At 61.0% G+C, this 18,781-nt stretch overlaps 1 protein-coding gene across 1 annotated transcript in view; it reads right to left on the bottom strand.

Moving 5' to 3' along the window:
- Positions 1-18,781, bottom strand: part of Syt7 (synaptotagmin 7) — a 57,449-nt gene that overhangs the window by 4,405 nt on the left and 34,263 nt on the right. The window contains exons 6-11 of the mRNA XM_026407648.2: positions 17,544-17,912; positions 13,315-13,437; positions 8,392-8,527; positions 4,222-4,492; positions 943-1,112; positions 492-606 (exon numbers count right to left, since the gene is read on the bottom strand). Of these exons, the coding sequence (XP_026263433.2) occupies positions 492-606; positions 943-1,112; positions 4,222-4,492; positions 8,392-8,527; positions 13,315-13,437; positions 17,544-17,912 (1,184 nt within the window). The remainder of the gene's footprint in view (positions 1-491; positions 607-942; positions 1,113-4,221; positions 4,493-8,391; positions 8,528-13,314; positions 13,438-17,543; positions 17,913-18,781) is intronic.

Genomic DNA, 18,781 nt, shown 5'->3' with positions numbered 1-18,781 from the left:
GGGGGACAGGGTGGGGGGCCCTAGGACCCTCTCCTCCTGCCAGGTGTGGAAGCCAAGGCGGGCGGGGGGCGCTGTGTGCTTCCCCCTCAGGGCCAGGCCAGGCCCAAGACAGGATCCGGGGGGATCAGCAGACCATCGGGAGAGTCAGAGGGGACCTTGGCTGTCAGCCACCCAGAGCCACCTGCTAACATCCACGAGGAAACCCAGCCCCAGAGGGGCCAGGTGCAGCCCGAGCTCAGAGACAAGTGGCATCAGGATTTGAACCCAGGCCTCCCCAATAGAACAACAGTCTTGTTCTCCCCAAATCCATAAAGGACAGGGTCCGAGATGTTGCTGTCCCTGAGGATCATCCAAAGGGGGCCCCCAACGTCTCTAGGGTAGAGGAGCTGGGACCGGAATGGAGGTGTGGGGGTCAGGGAGGAGGGCCGGCGGCGTTCCGAGTCAGAGCCTCCCCTGGCCCGCCCGCCTCCTGCCTCCAGGAGCCCCAGCACCTGATGTGCCCCCGATGTCCATGGCTTTGAGGTTCCGGGCTTTGATGATGTTCACGATGATGGAGTTGGCAGAGGGGTTGTAGCAGAGAGACAGGAGCAGCTCCCCTCGGCTCCCCTGGGAGGGACAGGTGAGGGATGAGGCTGGGCCTCTGGCCTGACCTGGCACCCACCCCTCTGTCTGCCATTGTTGTCACACCGCGTCCCCTCCTCTGGCAGGTCTCTACACGCCTGCCCCCAGACTCCCCACTTCCTTAACAGAGCCCCGGTTCTTCCCCACAGCGCAGCGAGTCGCTGAGGGCTGAGGGACAGTGCTCGGACCCTGATGGGACGGCAGCTCCTTGGGGACCGCCCGCCTGCACCCCTCTCCCAGCCCGGCTGGCGGACTAGGGTGGACCTGCTAGCCCTGACCAGGCAGCCCCCTCCAGCCAGAGGCCCACGGGGGAGGCCTTACACTCCCATCGCTGCATGGCTTCAGATCCTTCCAGAAGGTCTGCATCTGGGTCAGGTCCACCTTGTTGAGGGGGATGGACACCTCCCCGATGGGGTCATTACGGCTGAAACGGTCGTAGTCCAGGACTTGGAGGTAGAGGACCCTCTGTACCACCTTCTCGTAGGGAAAACCTGAGGGACAGACGTGAGGTGAAGGAGGGACAGCAGGCCACACAGGCAGGGCCCAGGAAGGGAGGCAGGAAGGGAGGCTCCAGGGAGGGGAGACTTGTGTCCTCCTGCTGCCACGACACCCAGGACGGCAGGCAACACCTGGGTGCAGTCAGGGCTTTTCGAGGTGCTAGTAAGAGCTGCCACCGGCCATGTGAACCCCTCAATGGCTCCTCTTTGTTGGAGTGTCTTGTCCATTTTACAGACGAGGAAACTGAGGCTCCGATGGCTTAAATTACCTGTCCAAAGTCCCGTGGCTTACAAACAGCAGGAGTGGGGCATCCATTCAGTTACCACGTGTCCGTCCCAGTGACGGGCGTCTCTGAGCTACCACTGCCATCATCCTGAGGCAAGTCTGGGCAAGTGGCTCTGTCTGAGGCAGACCAGGCTGCCAGCAAGTCCCCTGGGGGACCGAGGTTGGGGGTGGAGAAGCAGGAATGGACTGGGGCCCCGGGACACTCCTTCCCCTTCCAAGGTGGCCTGTCCTTCCGTTCTTCCTGAGCAGATCCTGCAGCCCTCCCCTCCTCCGCGCCACCTCCCTGTCCAGCCACCTCTTGCCTAGACAGCCGCAAGAGTCTCCAGATCGCTCCCCCACGTCCGCGCTTCCTCCGGGTCCATTCTCAACGCAGTGGCCGGAGTGATCTTTTAAAAATAGCAGCACATCACAGCACTCTCCTGCCCGGAGCCTTTCAATGGTTGCCGGTGCACTTAGAATAAAAGCTGGGCACCCTACCTTGGCTTCGAGTCCTGCCACAATTTGGCAGCTCCTGCTCGTCTCCTGACCACTCAACAATGACAGGCTGCAGCCTCCTTCCTGGTCCTCTTCCTGCCTGGCCCCCACCGCACCCGCTGGCTTACTCCCATCCTTCAGGCCTTAGCTGTGTCCTGACTTCGCGGCTGGGTGGGACGCCCCGGTGCACGGGCGCTCTCCTTTCCGCCAGCTGTGAGAGGTTTAGTCGTCTGACTCGCTAGGCTGGGATTCCCAGAAAGGCATCCCTGTGATCGCCCACCAGACCCTGGCATCTAACACCATTTCTGGCACATAGTAGGCACTTGTTAAGAGGATAAATAATTGAACAGATGAATAAGTGCCAGGGGAATAAATGGTCTGCCGGAGCAGCAGGAAGGTGCTGGGGTGCCAGAGGAGCTGAGGTGCAGGAGGTGGGCGGGAGGGGGAGGGGAGGAGGAGCCACAGGAAGACGGGAGCCAGGAGTCAGTGTCCCCCCCCCCCCCAGGCTTAGAGGTGGGGCCGGCCTTGCGGGTGGAAGGGCACAGGCCACCCTGGACGCCTGGGGGGCTGAGATCCTGAATGAGGGGTGAGCAGGAAGGATAAGGAGCCAGAGGATAAGGCTCAGAGTCTTTACTCTTGTCCTAGGTTGGGGAGGGGGAAGGAAGGGGTCAGTCCCCAGCCTGACCGGTGGAGAAGCTGCAGGGAAGAGCTCTGGAGGGTTCCAGCACCTTCACCCAGAAACAGCAGAGGCACAAAGAGGCACTGGCAGGAGCAGGGACAGGAAATCCTCTGAAATCATACAGAGTCCCTGTCCTCCTATTAAGGGGGACTGGGTCTTGCTCATCTTGGAGGGCCTCAGGGATCTTGCCCAGGTGACCCTCGGCATCTATTTGGGTGAATGCACGTGGACAAGTGTTCTGGGGACGCTGGCAGCGCTGGAGTCCACTCTCTTCAACACCAGAGGAGGCGGGCTCTTCTCCGGCACACTCCTGCTCATTCTCCAGGACCCACCTTGAATGGCCCCTCTTTGGGGAAATTGGCACCGCCAAGGGAAGCCCGTACCGGGTTCCTGCAGCGGCTGACATGCTGGGTGTGGCCAAGTCTCAGCCCCTCTGTGTCCTCCATTAGAGCAGTAACGTCTCGAGGGCCACAACAGGCCTCATCCTTTTCTGAGCTCCCAGTTCCCAGTTCATAATCGACGCTGGGTGCGTTTGTGGAAGGGATTGGGGGCCGTGGCTTGCTCCATCATCCTCGCCCTATCAGCTGGCCACATATCCCTCCGGATGGCCAAACCTCTGGCTAGCTGTACCATCTCAACTGGACCCCGTGCTGAACAGGGAGGAGGGGACCTGCCAACACCTGAGCTCACCCTCCCTGACTTCGTGGGTGAACTGAGGGCCATCTTGCAGATCTGGAGGGGGCCGAAAGTCCTGGACACCCATTGGGGAAGAGTCCCTGCAGGTTCTGGAAATCAGGGGACCGGACAGTGGGAGCCATTGGGGTTTATTCTCACGGGTTGAACCAGGCTCCTGGGAGAATTATGGCCTCTCTAAAGGGGGTCCCTGGGGTAGAAACTGCTCCTGAGCACGCAGCCAGCCTGGTGGCATTGATGCCACCAGGTTTCAGGAGAGAGGAAGGACTTTTGCCTCAGTGGCCTCCTGGAGCCAGAGGACAAGGCTCAGAGCCTTTACTCTTGTCCTAGGTTGGGGAGGGGGAAGGAAGGGGTCAGAGACCAGCCACAGAATGTGTTTAACCAACGGCCGTCAGCATTTTCTGAGTGCAGGGCCCCGTTCTGAGTGCTTTTCACACTTTAGTGATTTGTTTGATACTCGCCCTTATTATCTCTTTTACAAATGAGGAGACCAGGTACAGAGATGTTTAGGAAATTACCCAGGGCACACAGCTAGTAAGTGGAAGAGCTGGGATCCAAACCCACACAGTCCAGGCCAGGCCTGTGCTCTTAACTACTGCACTCTGGGTGCCCCGGGACACGCCGTCTCTGAATGCCGTGGGTGCCTCCTGCCTGTCCAGCCCTCCCCAGGATGAGGCCCTCCTTGGCCTCTGGGTGTGAAGCTGGCTCCTTCTGGCTCCCGAGACCTGATCCAGCTACACACAAAATGCATCGGGTTGACTGGGCCGAGACAGGTGCCTCTAGGGCGTGTGTGAGCACTTACATGCACACATGTATCTGTCCATGTGCACACACGTGTGCACACACATAGACCGGCTTGCCCGTGCTCGTGCACCTGTGCGCCCCCAAGTGTGCGTATGCGCCTGTGCCCGTGGCCACGCGGGCGGTGGGGTGGGGAGGAGGGGGTGGCGGGGAGGGGGCGCCGGTCTCACCTTCAAAGAGGAAGGTCTCGTTCCAGTGGGGGTTCAGGTTCTTCCGCTTCACCTTGGTCTCCAGCTTGTGCTTCTTGTCCGGCAGCAGGTAGATCTTGACGAAGGGGTCGCTGGTGCCGCTGAAGTCCTTGGCCGGCAGCTCCTGGGCCTTCATGATCTTCACGGTGAGCGTGGACTCCTGGAAGTTGTAGCCGACGCTGAACTGGATCCTGCCCAGGTTCTCTCGGCTGCAGCCCTCATGGGCCTCGTCCTCCTCCGAGCCTGGGGACAGCTGGGGGCGGGCGAGAGGCAGCAGGTCGGGAAGGGCTCTGCTCCCCGGGGCCACCTGCCACCCAGCCTGGCTGAGAGGCCTTGCTGTGCTGGAGGCGGGTCCCGCTGCCACCAGCTGCTCTTTCCTGCTGGCCACACATGGGGCTGGCTGGAGGTGGTGGCCCAGCCCGGACTCATGGCCGGAGGAGGGGGTTCAGGCCAGCGAGCAAGTACCTGGACCCAGGTCTCTTAAGGAGAGAGGGAGGCGGATCCAGGAACGGCCCCCGCTTCTGAGCCCCGGATCTGTGTGTAGAGACCCCCTCTCCCACCTCCTGTCACAGTCCTGGGTCAACCCACTCCAAGTGCTGGCCACCACAGCTGCCCTCATCTCCCCAGGTCGGGAGGCCTCTGCCTTGGGGCGTGCGGGTCCCTGGGTCCCCTCCACTCTCCCTCCTTCCCTGGCCCTGTGGGCCCTGTGGACATGCTGACCCAAGCCTGGGCTGAAAACAGGTGGGAGGCTGCTCACAGCTTCAAGAGCTTAGCCCGGTGTTTCTGACGAAGGCGACTCTCTGGGGTGCTGGGGTGATGCAATTTACTAAATCAGAAAGGCGAGCGTTCCGCGGGCGATGTCTATTTGTGTGAGGCAGCGTCACCAGGGAAATGAAGAATACAGATCTGCCCCTCCCTGTCCCCAGGGAGTCTGATTGGATCAGGCTGGGTGGGCCCTGGCATCGATACTGTCTCCAAAGTGCCTCCGATGGCCGCACTGCGTGCCGGGCTCAGGACCACTGGAGGGGACTGCACCTGCCCCCGGTGCCCACTCTCAGGGCGGGCGCTTGGCAGCCAGGGACTCAATAGGAAGTCCTGGGGAGGGTGATTCCCACCCGACGTGGGAAAGTCGGCAGAGCCCGGGGAGGTCTCCCTGTCCAGGGTCTGAAGTGTGGCTACACAGAGGGGGCATCTGGGCAGGCTTGAAACCCTGCCACTTCCAGCTGCTGGGGTCTAGACCCATTAGGTCCACTGGCCCCCTCCCTGCCTCTGCTGATTAGATGGGAGCCAGGAATTGGACCCAGGGAGCCACTGTTCAGACAAAGCTGCAGGTGGCTATCTCTTCTCCACCACGGAAACCTCCACATCCCCTCCTGCCTCCTAGAGTGGCGGCCACGGGCTCTGAAGTGCTCCATGATACAGGAAATAGTAATGCAGATAGGGTGCACCTACCATGGCAGACGACTCTTACGTCACCTTCTTACTGCCGGGCCAGGCAGTTGTCACCGCTCTCTAGCTGAGGAGACTGGCTCAGAGAGGTTAAGTCACATGTCCAAGATGGCACAGCAGTATGAGCCCTCTCTGACTTGAAGGCCTGCTCCTTCCACCAGAGCAGGCCCACACCCTAGGGGGATAGGAGACTCCCCCCAGCCAGCAAAGTCTTCCCTGTGCCAGGTGAGAAGCTATGGATCAGCTGCCTGCCACCCCTGCCCTGTGCCAGGTGTCCCACCCTCACTCCTTACTCCCAACAAGGCAGGCACAACTGTGTTCCAGTTAGGGTTTGGGGCACAGAGAGGTTGGGTAACTTGTCTCAAGCCACCTTGCCCGAATGGTGAAGCGGAACCTGCACCCAGGTGGCACCCAGGCGTTCTGAGCACTGGCACAGGTGGGCAGGGGTGCCAAGCAGCCTTTGCTGGTCTTCCTCACAGTGGAAGCCTGGACCCTTGGTTGACCAGATAGCCCTGGAGCTCCAGCCCAGGCCCTCTGAGGACACGGCCACCCGACCAGGGTCAGCTCATGGGGTCCTCTTCACCTTGGACCTCCGCTTCTGCATCTGCAGAACGGGTGCCACGGGACAGAGCTGGTGAGGTTCCTGGGAGGTTTAGATGGGTCCCTGTTCCTTCCACAGTCCTCCTCTGTAGCCTGGTCCCCTGGCCCAGGCACCAAGAGCCTGGGGCATCCCATGGGTAGGCAGGGCCAGCAGGGCCACTCACCTTCCCTTCTAAAGTTGGGGTGCAGTCATGGGTGACTAGAGCCCCAGCTGAAGTCCTTTGGCCACTTGGCTCTTTGCTCCCCAAGAGGGTGGTCTAGAGGAGTCCTAGGTGGCTTTCACATCAGAAAGTGCCCACTCCCAGCTTCCTAAGCCACAGCCCTGAGCCCTAAAGAGCTCTCTTCCTGGCACCCAGGCTGGCCACCCCATCCCAGCCCCTGGGAGGTGCTGCCTGAGCCCCTTCCCCAGGAGTTAACCCCCCAGGTCACCCAGCCAGGCCCTGGGCACCTCAGATGTCAGGGTGGTCTCGACACCCTCCCCTTCCCCTCTGCTGGTCGGCTCTGGGGGCCTGACTCCTGTCTCCTGACTCCAAGCCTCTGCAGGTTAAAGTCACAGGGATTTATTCTCCTGCTTATCTTTACAGTCACTGTTAATGCCGATGACCTGGCGCTGGCCTACGACTGGGCAATTAGACTCTGCCCTCCCACCTCTGGGCATCTGCTGAGCACAAGAGGGAGATGGGCCTGCACTTCCTTCCGCTGCCACGCCTGTGGGCTCCTCCCTGAGGGCAGCAGGGGGCAGGCAAGCTGGCTGGGAAAGGGCTGTCCCTTCTGGGAACCTGGCTACTGGAAAATGGAACCAATTACTGGGCGGTGGTAGAGGCAGGTGGGCTGTGGCAAGGGGTGTCCAAAGCAGAGGATGACCAGGGCTGTCTGAACAGGTAGGGGAGACGGGAGGGAGATGGTGCAGGGCCAGGCCTGTGGGAGTCTGTGGCTGGCGAGAGATGGGGGTCCAGAAGCCACCGGATCTGGGATGGGAAGGTTCTGATGCCCTAGCCTGGGTCCAACAGAAACGTGGACCCTCCAGCCTCTAGAGCCCACGACTGGAAGTCGGCCTCTTACCAAGGTGGCCTGCGGTCTGTGTGCACATGGGAACTTGGGAAACGCCAGGCTAGCAAGGGGCAGCTGGGGTGGCTGGTTAGAACTGGCTGCAACCCTAAATGGCAGAAGGGGGGTGCCTGGAGGTTTTGTGGGGCTCAGGAAGGGTGGCAGGTGGGAGAACTCTGAATTGAGGTCAGGACTGGGAAGGGCCAGAGGGTCCCCAAGGCCACTTCCCTGTCTCTATAGGAGGGAGGGTGACCAAGGCAAGGACTTGCCCCAGGTCGTGTCCAGTAGGAACAGATCCCACCCTTAGGCCCTCCTAGATCCTTCTTGGGATTTCTGAGCTGCCAGAGCTTTAATGGTGCTGTCTGGAAACCCTCTGGCCTAGTTCAGGGACTCTTTGGAAAGTACAGGAAGGACAAGCGGCCTCATGGCGGCCACCAGGGGGCGCCCTATGAACCACACCCTTGGCCTTGGTGAAGCACTCTGGGGTCTGAGTCCTGCAAGCGGTGGAGAGGAGCACCCCAGCACCGCTGTTCTCTCGGAAGAGTCAGGACCTGTGGCTCTGCTCTCCTCTCCTCTGAGCCGCCCAGCAATGGGAAGTGGGGAGGGTGCTGGTGTGGGGGTGAGAGGGCCTCAGCTGGGAGTTCCACCCCAGGGATCCCGCTCCAAGTCATCCTACGGCCCCAAGTCTACTCCCCGGCTTTTTATCTATCAGCCTCTCTCACGAGGTCCCTTCTCCATCTGGAAGGGGATCAAAGCAGGAGAGGCATCCTTACTTTCACCCGACAGATGAGGAAACCGAGGCCCAGAGAGGTCATTTTGGTGAAAAGAGCTGAGAAGAGACCCCAGGCCTTGCTCGCTCCAGTCACACTGTCAGCACACTGTGCCCAGCTCTCCAGGCTACCGCTGGCTGGGTCCCCTGCCCAAGCAGGCCAGTCCCAGGCCGTCCAGTTTCCAACACACACACACACACACACACACACACACACACACACACGCGCGCGCGCCTTGCCTCCCAGCCCAGCTCTCCGTGGGGCCCAGGCCCCCTGCCTTTCTCACCATGAGCATCTCGCTGGTGAGGGAGTTGACGAGGTCCGAGACGGAGGAGCGGGGCTCGGTCCGGCGGTCAGACTCATCGTGGGGCGTCTGGCCTGGCACTGGGGCCGTGTTCACGGCCTTACCTCCCGCGGGCAACCTGGGAGAGGGGGAGTCCCAGTGAGTGCAGACTGGAGCTGGGCTGGGCTGGGCGCCACGGGCCTGGAGTGGCAGCGGGAGCTTCTCGGAGGACCCGAGCCCCTGCCACCTTCTGCGGGCCGGCAGAGGCCGAGCTCGTGTCCGTAAAGAGGCCTGTTTTTCCCCAAAGACTTGCGCTCAGGGCCCATGCCCCTTGCAGCCTCTGCCCCAGGTGCCTCTCACTTAACGAACCCCATGGGGGGCTGTTTGGGGTGGGGTTCCTCCTCTTTGGGTTCCCCAGAAGCCTTCTATCCCTCAAGCACTGGCTTGCATGGTTGGTCTCTGAGTCTGCACCCCTCTGCTGAGGCCTGCTCCACCCTGCCCCCCTGCCTGGGAGGGGGAGGCTCACTGGGGAGGCTCCCGGTGGAGACCAGGTGCCTCTACCCGTCATTACCCTCTGCAAACATGCCAGTGTCTGTCTCCAGGTGTCCCACCTATTTACTCAGGCTGTGCAGAGCACAGGTGCTCTTCCAGGTGAGGTCAAGACCCCTGTCCACACAGCTCGCTCAGGCAGAGTTTCTACCAAACCCAAGTGTTCTCTGTCTGAATCCCCTGAAGCACTAGCCACTGGCCACACAGGCGAGCAGGCATTCGCAAGGCGGCCAGCGTGACTGAGAACTGAAGATTCTACTTCATTGAAGCTGATTTAGATTTAAAAGCACCTACTGGGTAGGGCAAGTTGTCACCCCGTGCTCCCCAGTCCCCACCCTGCTCCTACTCGGAGGTGTGCACACTTGATGAGGCTCTCACCCAGGACCAAAGAAAGATGGGGGACCCACCGAGCAACCAGTCAGCACCCAGCTCCATGCCGTTCCCAGGAGGCTAGGAGCCCTGGCTCCGCGGCCGGGTGGGAAGACCGGGCTACGGTCAGCTGGGAGTCAGGAAGGGGCTCCTGAAAGCCCGCCCAGGGACCAGGCTGGAACGTCCCATGAGAAGGAAGAGGTGGGGGCAGGCAGCGAGGAGGTGATGGGGACCAGCAGCCGGGGCCTGGGACAGGCTAGAATAGAACAGCCTTCAGAGCAGAGTCACAGACTGGGAGCCACACAGGCTGGACACAAGCCGCGGCCCTTGGCTACAGACTGGCCACCAGCACACGGGTGGCCACGACGGGCACATACAGACATGCACGGACTATGCCAGGCCCCGGAGGGGAGGCCAGGACCCAAGAGCAGGGTGTGCACACAGACACGCACAGACACGCACACACCAATACACGAGGCGGGCAGACACCCGGGGCACAGGGAGAGAATAGCATGGGCATGGGGCAGGTCAACCAGAGCAGCCGTGAGGACACACACAGTGATGGGCACACTTAGGTCCCCGGAGGAAACCCACTCGGGGACACCCAGGCATACCAAGGTGTGCACGTGAACCGGGACAGACTGAAAACAGAAAGGAGGAGGAGGGACAGACAGCCCAATTATCAGGTGCCTGATACACCTGCTGTGAGAACCTGGCCTTGCTGTGACAACAGGGAGCCACCCACCCGCCCTCAACAGGCTGGACACCCTTCCCAGAGGCACGGACACGGCAGCACACGCAGCTGGGGGGGCGCACGTTCGGCCCCGCACACACGGGGACACACACACACACACACACACACACGCACACACGTGGACATGTGCTCACGCAGACAGCGCAGGGAGGAAGAGGAGACTGAAATAGCTGGAGAGGTAAAGTCAGGTTAAAAATAGAGCAGGAGAGGAGGAGAGCGGAGATTGACTGCTGAAGGTATGAGAAGTCGAGTTATTTTGGCCACGCCACAGCTCGGCACAGCTGCAGAGCAGCCTGGGAAAGATGGTCAGCGCCACCAAAGCTGTCGGAGGTCACAGGACAGAGAGACGGAGAGACAAAGGCCCGGGGAGAGGCAGAGGGAGAGGCCAAGGGGCCCGTCACCGGCCCAGGGACATCCCTGTGAGGAGCAGATGGGAGGAAGGAGGCAGAGAGAGAAAAAGAGGGAGAGAGAGAGAGAGAGAGAGAGAGAGAGGGAGAGAGAGAGGGGCCAAGAAAAGTTAGTCAGAGACATGTGAAGAAGGCTGCTGGGTGGACAGGGACAAGGAGGAGCGAGGCGGCCAACAGGAGAGGCAGAGAGGAGGCAGGGGGCACACAGGGGCAGAGGAACATGGTGGCTTCGGAGGAGGCGAGCAATGGGGGTGGCCTGGCCCCGCCCTGCCCCCCACCGGGGTGGGGGTGGGGCCACGGTGGAAACCATTTGGATCCCAGGAGCAATGGAGAGAGGATGGCTGTGAGCATGAGGTGGGTGGCTGGGTGGGTGGAGCAGAATGAGTGAGGCAGTCGCCCGCCTGGGGCCAGTGGCCAGCTCCCCCCGAGGCCCAAGAGCGCTGCGTGGTCCTACCTAGAGGCCCAGGGTTTGGAGGGTCCTGGAGTGGGGGCTTCGGGGCCTTCTGGGATTGAAGGGATGGTAGGGACTGCCCCTCCCGCCTTCCCGTGGTCCCTTGGCCACACTGCCATCTTGTCTGGGACCTGGAGTGGCTCTTCCTCCTCCGTTGGGCCCTGTCTACCATAAGCCTGTTGCTACGGGCCAAGGGAGGCAGGTTCTCCCAAACGAGAGCCACAGGGTCCCTGGGCTGGGAGGGGTGGAATGGGGTGCAGAAGGGCAGACTCTGGGTCTGGAGGGGAAAGCTGAACAGGGACAGGTGGTCCAGCCAGTACTGCAAGGTTGGAAGTTACCGGAGCCCAGAGGGTGGGGACCAGAGATGCCTGGGCCCAGCCAGGACGGCTGCGCCAGCTCTGGGGTGGGGAGGGCCTGCTAGGGGAAGCACTGGACTCTGCAGCCCCGCTGTGGTGGCCCACCATTGGGGAAATGCTCCGTGGGCCGTGAGGAATGAGTTCCCGGGTGGATGGGCACGGCCAGGTGGGAATGGCAGGTGTCTACTGGGAAAGTCAGGTTGGGTGGGGCGAGAGCTGCCACCTCCACGCCCCTCCCCCTTTCCCAGGAAGGCAGAGGACAAGCTGATGTCATGATCAGAAGGGATGGGTGTGTTAAAATATGAAGTGAGACCTGAGTGGTGAGGAGGTAAAAATAGGCCGTGGGTGACAATGAGCCGGCTGGTCAACACGGGTGGGGTGAAATCTCGTTTCCAGCCTGCGTCTGCTCCCTCACGCTCCACACCTCTCCCCAGCCAGAGGCTCAGGTTCTTAGCAGGCTTTCAGGGGGCTCTAGCACCCCTGCGTCCTCTTGTCCGTGACCCTGGCCCTCTCCCCATGGCCCTCTGGCCTGCCTGCGGCCCAGCATTGAGAAGGGCCCAGGGGGGTTGGGAGTGGCAGGTCCCGCCTCTCCCCATACCCAGGGACCAGGGCCCAGAGCCTGACACCATCTGTGCCGAGGAGTGAAAGGCCAGGGCCCCACTCTCCCCACCCACTCTCCAGGGACTCGCGGCCCACCACAGACATGCAGCATGGACTCGGCGGGAAGGAGATGAGAGGGCCCCGGTCTCCAGAAGCCGCGGGAGGGACAGCCAGTCCTCGGAGTCTCAGGCTATCCCCTTTCCTAACCCACAAGCCCCTGGCAGCGGCCCGGGCCAGTCCTTTCCTGCCCCCAAAGGGTCATCTGTCCAAACAGTCCCTGTCCAGCTCACAGGGTCTGACAAGTGCTCTAGCCCAAGGCCCATTTCTTCAACAGAAGCTTAGCATGTCTGAGCCGGAAGGGCTGCTCCTTAGAGGTCACCCTGCTGTCCCTGACTCGACAGCTGCAGAAGCAGAGGCCTAGGAAGGGCCGTGACCTGCCAAGGCTGCAGAGTGAGGCGCTGGCCACACCAGCGGTATGGGCAGTGTCCTGGCTGCTGGGCCTCACGACCCACTGACCTCGTGGGAAGCAGACCTATCATAGGTGACGAGCCCTCCTCCCATCTCTGGGACCACAGGTGTGTGATCATCCCAGCCCAAGGCCAGGTCGGAGGAGGCTGGACCAGAGGCAGGATGCCTCCTTCACCGAGGTCCCCCACCTTTCCCCTTCCTCTGAAGCAGTGCCCTCCTGGACTCTGGGGGCAGTGGGAGCTGTGGAGGTGTGAGTGCGCAGCCTCTGCTCGGCCAGTGCTGCGGCCACATGGCTATCCCGGGTCTCTGCAGCGCCCTGAGGGTGGCAGCGCCCTGAGGGTGGCAGCGACCCTGGGTGCTGACGGAACCACACCACCCCCTTGCGCCAGCAGCTGCCTCAGCTGCTCTTGGCCCTGGACCCCACTCCCTCCTCCTGAAACCTGGCCTGAAGGGCTGCCCTTCTGGTTCGTTCTGGTCACCAGGCCTCTCCCATGCCCCATCCCCTCCTCACCAGGGGCTCCCCTTCCCCACAGGACCTCCAGGCAGCAGGGGGGTTGAGGGGGCGGGGATGAGGGGGTGAGGCTGGCGCCCTCCCCTGACATCCCCTCCACAGTCCACCAACCTCCAGGGAAACGGGGATTTCCGGGTCGGGGGTGGGGCAGAGATGAAAGATGGAGGGGGCAGCAGAGGGGGGCCAAGCAGGGAGATGGGGCCAAGAAGGCTGGGCTTGCTCCCGCTGCCCGCCGGGGCCAGCATGCTGGGGAGCAGGCTTGATCCAGAATGGTCCCTTCATAGCCCCAGGGACACCACCAAGGTGGCTGTGAGGGGACAACAGCGGGGGAGGGGGCTCGTCCTCCTGCTCCAGCGTCCGCTGAAGGCACCACCGCCTGGTCCAGCAGCCGGGCCGGTCAAGGCGGTCGGCCTCCCGTGCCTCCGTCTCTGCGGCGCCGCGGGCCTCGCCCGTGCTCGTACCTCTTGTCCCCCTGAGCGTTCTGGTTCTGCTGGGTTCCTGGGTTTTGCAGGTCAGGGATATTGGCAAAGTCATCCTGTTCCGAAAGCCCTAAGACCAAGGATAGCACCACCATCCGGCCTTCCCTGCCCGGTGGGCAGCCCACCAGCCGGGGCGAGACCAAGAGGCCCCACGGGCAGGGGCGGGGGGGAAGGAGAGACAGAGACAGAGACAAAGAGAGAGAAGAAAAAAGCGTAAGAAACTGTCCCTGCAGGAAAAGAAAAGCCAACTTCAGGACTGTCAACATGGTGGGACAGAGGAGGGAGGCGGGGAGGGCACAGAGGGGAGCTGTCCTCAGCCTGGGACCCCCTTGCCTTGGGCCAAGAGCAGACTGTGGGGGGGTGACATGACACAGGGCTGAGATTGTCACTGGTGGGTCAGTTCCAAGGGAACACACAGAGACAGCTGGGGGCAGTGGGGGCAGGAGTGGAGCTCAGGTCCTGGGACATGGCAGATTTTTAAAGGCTAATGAATCCCCAGCTGAAGTTGCTAGGGTCATCTTGGCCCCTGGGAGAAGGGGGCGGGGCTCCGTGACCATCTTGTTCTAGGATTGTGCACGCAGGTTCAGGTTCTCAGAGGGGATCATCTTTGGGTTTTTTGTTTGTTTGTTTTATGAACCCAGGGCCTTGTGCATGCAGCTGAGCGATAGCCCCAGCTCTATCTTAGAAATTTGAAATCCAATGGGCACTGCACCCTGTGATCATGGAAGCCCATCCCAGACCTCTCTGGGTCATGGTCAACCAGATGTCCTTGAAGCCAGAAGGGGCCCAAGGATGTACAGCCCATCAGAGGAGAATGGAAGTCCCTTCTGGCATGTGGTGTACTTGGGCACAGCAGACCCTCTCCTGTGTCCCCCTTTCTAGAGATCCGGGAAAGGCCTGCCAAAGACTGCGGGTCCTGTTCAGGGGCCTCTCACTGGAGAAGCAGTCCAGAAGGCACGGAAACGCGAAGGCAGAGAGAGAGAGAGAGTGCAGGAACTTGGCAAGGTGTGGACAAGCCTTGGCAGGACTGCAGGGAGCCTGCGCCTGCAGAGGGTGATGGTGCTTTGAGGGCCGCATGGCCAGGGCAGAATGGGTGGGCAGGCACGGAGAAGGCCAAGTGTCTTGGAGTGGACGGTAGTCTGGGGTCAGAGGTCATCGTGCCTTCTCTGAGAACCACTGGGCAATGCCAGGGATCTTTGCTGGGGTCACCTGCATTTTCCTGGGAAGAAAAGGAAGCGCGTGGGTGGCGGCTGCCTCTCGAAACCATCAGAGTCCATGAGCATTTTCTGGTGGCTTTGTGGAGCTCGTCGGGTGTTAGGTCTTTCATGAAAACAAGGAGGCATTCTCAGATGGGGCGGGCCTGAAAGCCAATCACCAGAAGGGCCAAGGGAAAGGTGACAAGATGGAAGGAATGTTCTGGAAGGGAGAGGGTCCTGGGTCAGGAATCTACCACTTCAACCACTGAAGGAAGGCAAGAGCTGGCTGTGATTATTCCCCAGAGAGACCATCAAAAAGGAACCCAAACAGGTGAGAAACGGCCTCCAAGATGAGGGCTGAGAGCACAGGGGTTCTGGAGACAGGAAGACGCCCCTGGGGGCTGAGCACCGGGAAGAAGCTGGGTAGCTGTAGGGTCCTGCTCTGTCTTTGTGTCTTGGTCCTGGGCACCGCCACTGCAGGCTGACACTTGTTCTTGCATATAACTTTTGGGGAGCAACGCTGCCGCTTCCCTCAGGATGAGTCCTTGTTCCCTTTGTTCCTGCCCACCGGTACTCTCTCAGAGTTGGTAAAATTCCATTTGGCTGCTCGGGAGCTGGTGGAGCTGGGGGAAGGCAAACCAAGGGAAAACAACATGTTTTTCCCTGGTTAATGCATTTTTCAGAGACTCCTTTTGCTCTTCTTAAAAACAGAGTGGCCTCTGCATAAACACCCAACTTGTCACTCTCTGCAGCTTTGCAGGCCGCCAGGGCAGGATAAGGGGCAGGAGCCAGAGAGTAGGGGGAGATGCCGACCATGTTGGAGGGGATGCCCATTGACCAAAGGATGGGTCCTGCAGGGCCTGGACGGCCCCCTCCCAACCTGACCCTCTGAAGGGGCCTTGGTATTGGGAGCAAGAGAAGAGTCTCCAAAACAGGTCACCTAAACTGCATGGCATGGGTCAGCAAATGGTGGTCTGTGGCCTGTTTGTGCACAGTCCACAGGCTAAGACTGTTTTGTACATCTAATTAATTGATTTATTTTTTGGTACTAGGGATTGAACCCAGGGATGCTTAACCATGGAGCCACATCTCCAGCTCTTTTTTTAAAATATTTTTATTTTGAGATAGGCTCTCATTGAATTGTTTAGGGCCACGCTAAATTGCTGAGGCTGGCTTTGAATTTGCGATCCTCCTGCCTCAGCCTCCCGAGCCACTGGGATCACGGCGTGTGCCACCGCACCCAGATGGTCTATATAGTTTTAAAGGGCTAAGATTAAAAAAAGAAGAAAGGAAAAAGGAACATGTGACGGAGATGACGTGAGTCCTGCAAAGCCTAAAATATCATCAGGCCTTTACAGGCAGAATTTGCTGACCACTGCTGAGGGGCAAGTAGAGGAGGTAGGGGCTGAGAGGCCGGTGACTTGGGGGCAGCAGCAGGGAGGGGGAGTGAGAGCTCCCGTGTGGGTAGAAGGGCAGGCACAGGATGCTGGCACGTTGAGGGACACCCATCACAGGATGCTAGCATGTGAGTGGCACCCATCAGGTCCTGGTTGACCAGGAAGGTGGCAGGCACTTGGTACCCAGGGCTCCTCCTGTAGCTGGGGAGATCCTGGACACATTCCGATGCCATGAGGACAGGAAGTAAGGAGCAGAGAGGTGTGGGGTCCAGCTGGCCTGCCGTTCTCTCCAGGCCATGGTAGAACCAATTCCTGACTCTTCTAGATCTACTCCAGGGCCACAGCGTCCATCCCAGACAAAGGGCTTTTTCCCGTGGATCTGAAGGGTCAGCGGATAGGCTGCCCTGATTTGTCAGAGAGCCAGGCAGCACCCTGCTGGGCTGGGGCCACAGGTCTCTTGCATGGGCATGAAAAGCTGGTTCTTCTGTCGGAGGGCCTTTCCCGGGGGCACTGCCCCCAACTGCCCTGGAAGCTCAGGCTGGACTCTCAGCTGGTTAGACAGACGCTCTGAGGAGCCTGCATGCCTTCCGATTCCCTGTATCTTGTCGTGAGCTGGGCCTCTGTCTTGGGCTTACCCTTCTTCCTCCCCTTCTCCTCTCCCAGTCTTACTCTGCTGGTCTCCAGCTCCTGAAAAGTGTTCCCAGGGAAGACCTGGGTGATGGGAACGGTCCCCAGAGCCTGGAAGGAAGCCCACGTTAGGCTGGAGGAGGGTGTGATGCTGGGAACCACAGCCCACACGGTCTTGGGCTGAGAGCGAGTATAGGTGCCCAGAAGGCTGTTGGGGAAGGGGCTTCTGGGCAGGGGCCCGTCCCTTAAGGCAGGCAGCAGGGGGCGATAACAGCTGGGGAAGTGACTAAGGTTGGATGCTGGCAGCAGGTTCCTCCTGGGCCTGTGCACTTGAGAGAAGGCTGTGGTTTACAAGTTCGGAAGCTTTGGGAGCATCTCAGGTTTGTCCTCAGGGGCAGGGGCATTATGGGGAGGAAGGAGCCCTGGGAAGCCATGGCAGGCGCTGGAGGACAGGTGGCTACAGAAGGTCAAAGAGACAGGGGACAGGCTGATGGCAGGGACAGGGGAAGTGAGAGGGAGGGAGGAAGTGTGGGGCAGGAGGCCGGCAGAGTCAGGTTACAGAGAGGAGGTCAGTTGGAGTAGAGGAGGGCAGGACCCTGGAGGTGGAGTGGCAGAGAGGGTTAGGAGGGGAGTAGGGCAGAGGCGAGGCTGGCTGGGAGGCCCAGAGCAGCCTGGGCCTGACCGGGAGGAGACGGACCTCAGGGACTCCTGGAGCATGGTCTAATGTCTCCATTTAACTTTGGAGGTGTGGGTCCTTTCTCTGAGCACCAAGAGGGTCCGGGGGTCCTCAGAGTAGAGATAGCTCAGGTTACAGGGATGCTCCGGCACTAGCCGCAGAGGCTGCCGAGGGGACCACTGAGACTGCTTGGCACACTGCCAAGGATATGGAGGACGAAGGATGACACATGACCAGCTGCTCCCAAGGAGATTTGGGGGGAAGGAGGCTGGAAGGGGAAGGTGGGGGGCTGGCCCGCTCAAGGGGAGGACTTACAGGAAGGATTTCATGTCCAAGCCTCGGTTTCGAATCTGCCCCACCACGTGGTCCCAGCTGCCCGGGTTGGAGCGGCTGCGGCCCCCGGCCGCCCGGTACTTGGAGCCGGCCGAGGTGGCCTGCCGAGCCTGGCCCCGGCCATAGGCCCGGGGGTTGGAGCCCGGTGCCGAGGCCGCGTGGGCCTGCAGCTGGCCCAGGCTCTGGCTGGTGGTGGGCTGGCTGGGCTGCCGGGCCCGCTGGTGCTGGCTCAGGGGCTGCTGCAGGCTCTGCTGCCGCATCAGGGTGCGGGGTCGCTGGCATTTCGGCTCTCCCGTGGAGCTGGGGATAGACTCAAGGGTAGTGGCCGTGGACAGGGTGGAGTCCTCGAAACTTGGGGCGGGTGGAGGAGAGGAGAGAAAGGAGAAGCAGGTGAAGGGATCACAGTGGAGGAGAAAGGAGCCGAGGGCCAGGGCTCGAGGCCCCAGAGCAGGGTGCGCTCGCTCCGCTGGACCTCACCCAGCCGCCATCTGAGTCGTCCTGGCCGCCGTCGCCGCGACTGCCTCACCCATGAGGCTATAAAGCCCGTGTGCCCGCCCGGAGGCCCCCAGGTCGGCCCCACCACCCTGCCCTCGGCCCCGCTAGGCTACAGCCCCGATGCCTCCCGTCTGGGCCGACCTCTCTGCCAATCTGAGGGCGGTGGCTGCGTGGTGAAGGCAGGTCCCTGGGCCCTGAGGCTGCTGTGGAGTGGCCGCCGCTCCCTCGAGGGGGGACACCAGGAAAGGCTGTCTCTGTGTTCTGAGTACGACTGTCCTTCGGAGACACCAGGAAATCCAGGCCAGCACCTGAGCTGGCCTAGAAATGCCTGGTGAGGGGGATCAGCCCGTGGTCCTTAGAATCTGTCCGTGGAGGGGAGGGAGGAGGAGGTCTTGGGCCCGCAGACCACTGCTCTGAGGTCAAGGCTGCCTCAGGCGCTGGGCTGTATCTTTGCCCTCCTCCCAGGACTCCCTGGCCATTTGACCCAGTGCCGACAGAGACTCGGGCGACTATCTTGTCTTATTCCTGAGATACTCATGTCACAGGCCCACAGCTTCTCTGAAGAACAGTGGGCAGCCGGACAGGAAATAGGACCTGGCAGGTGAGAGGCCGTGTAGGGTCAGAGAGACCTGGGATCAAGGCCATCTCTGCCACTTACGAGAGATTCTGGGAAAGGTGTCTCCTCTCTGGGCCTCAGTTTCTTCATCTGTATGATGGGAGTTTGA

Source organism: Urocitellus parryii, chromosome 4 (assembly GCF_045843805.1).
Source record: "Urocitellus parryii isolate mUroPar1 chromosome 4, mUroPar1.hap1, whole genome shotgun sequence".
NCBI classification, from domain to species: domain Eukaryota; kingdom Metazoa; phylum Chordata; class Mammalia; order Rodentia; family Sciuridae; genus Urocitellus; species Urocitellus parryii.
The sequence above is the reverse complement of the archived record's forward strand: the minus strand, read 5'-3'. Positions and strand labels throughout refer to the sequence as shown.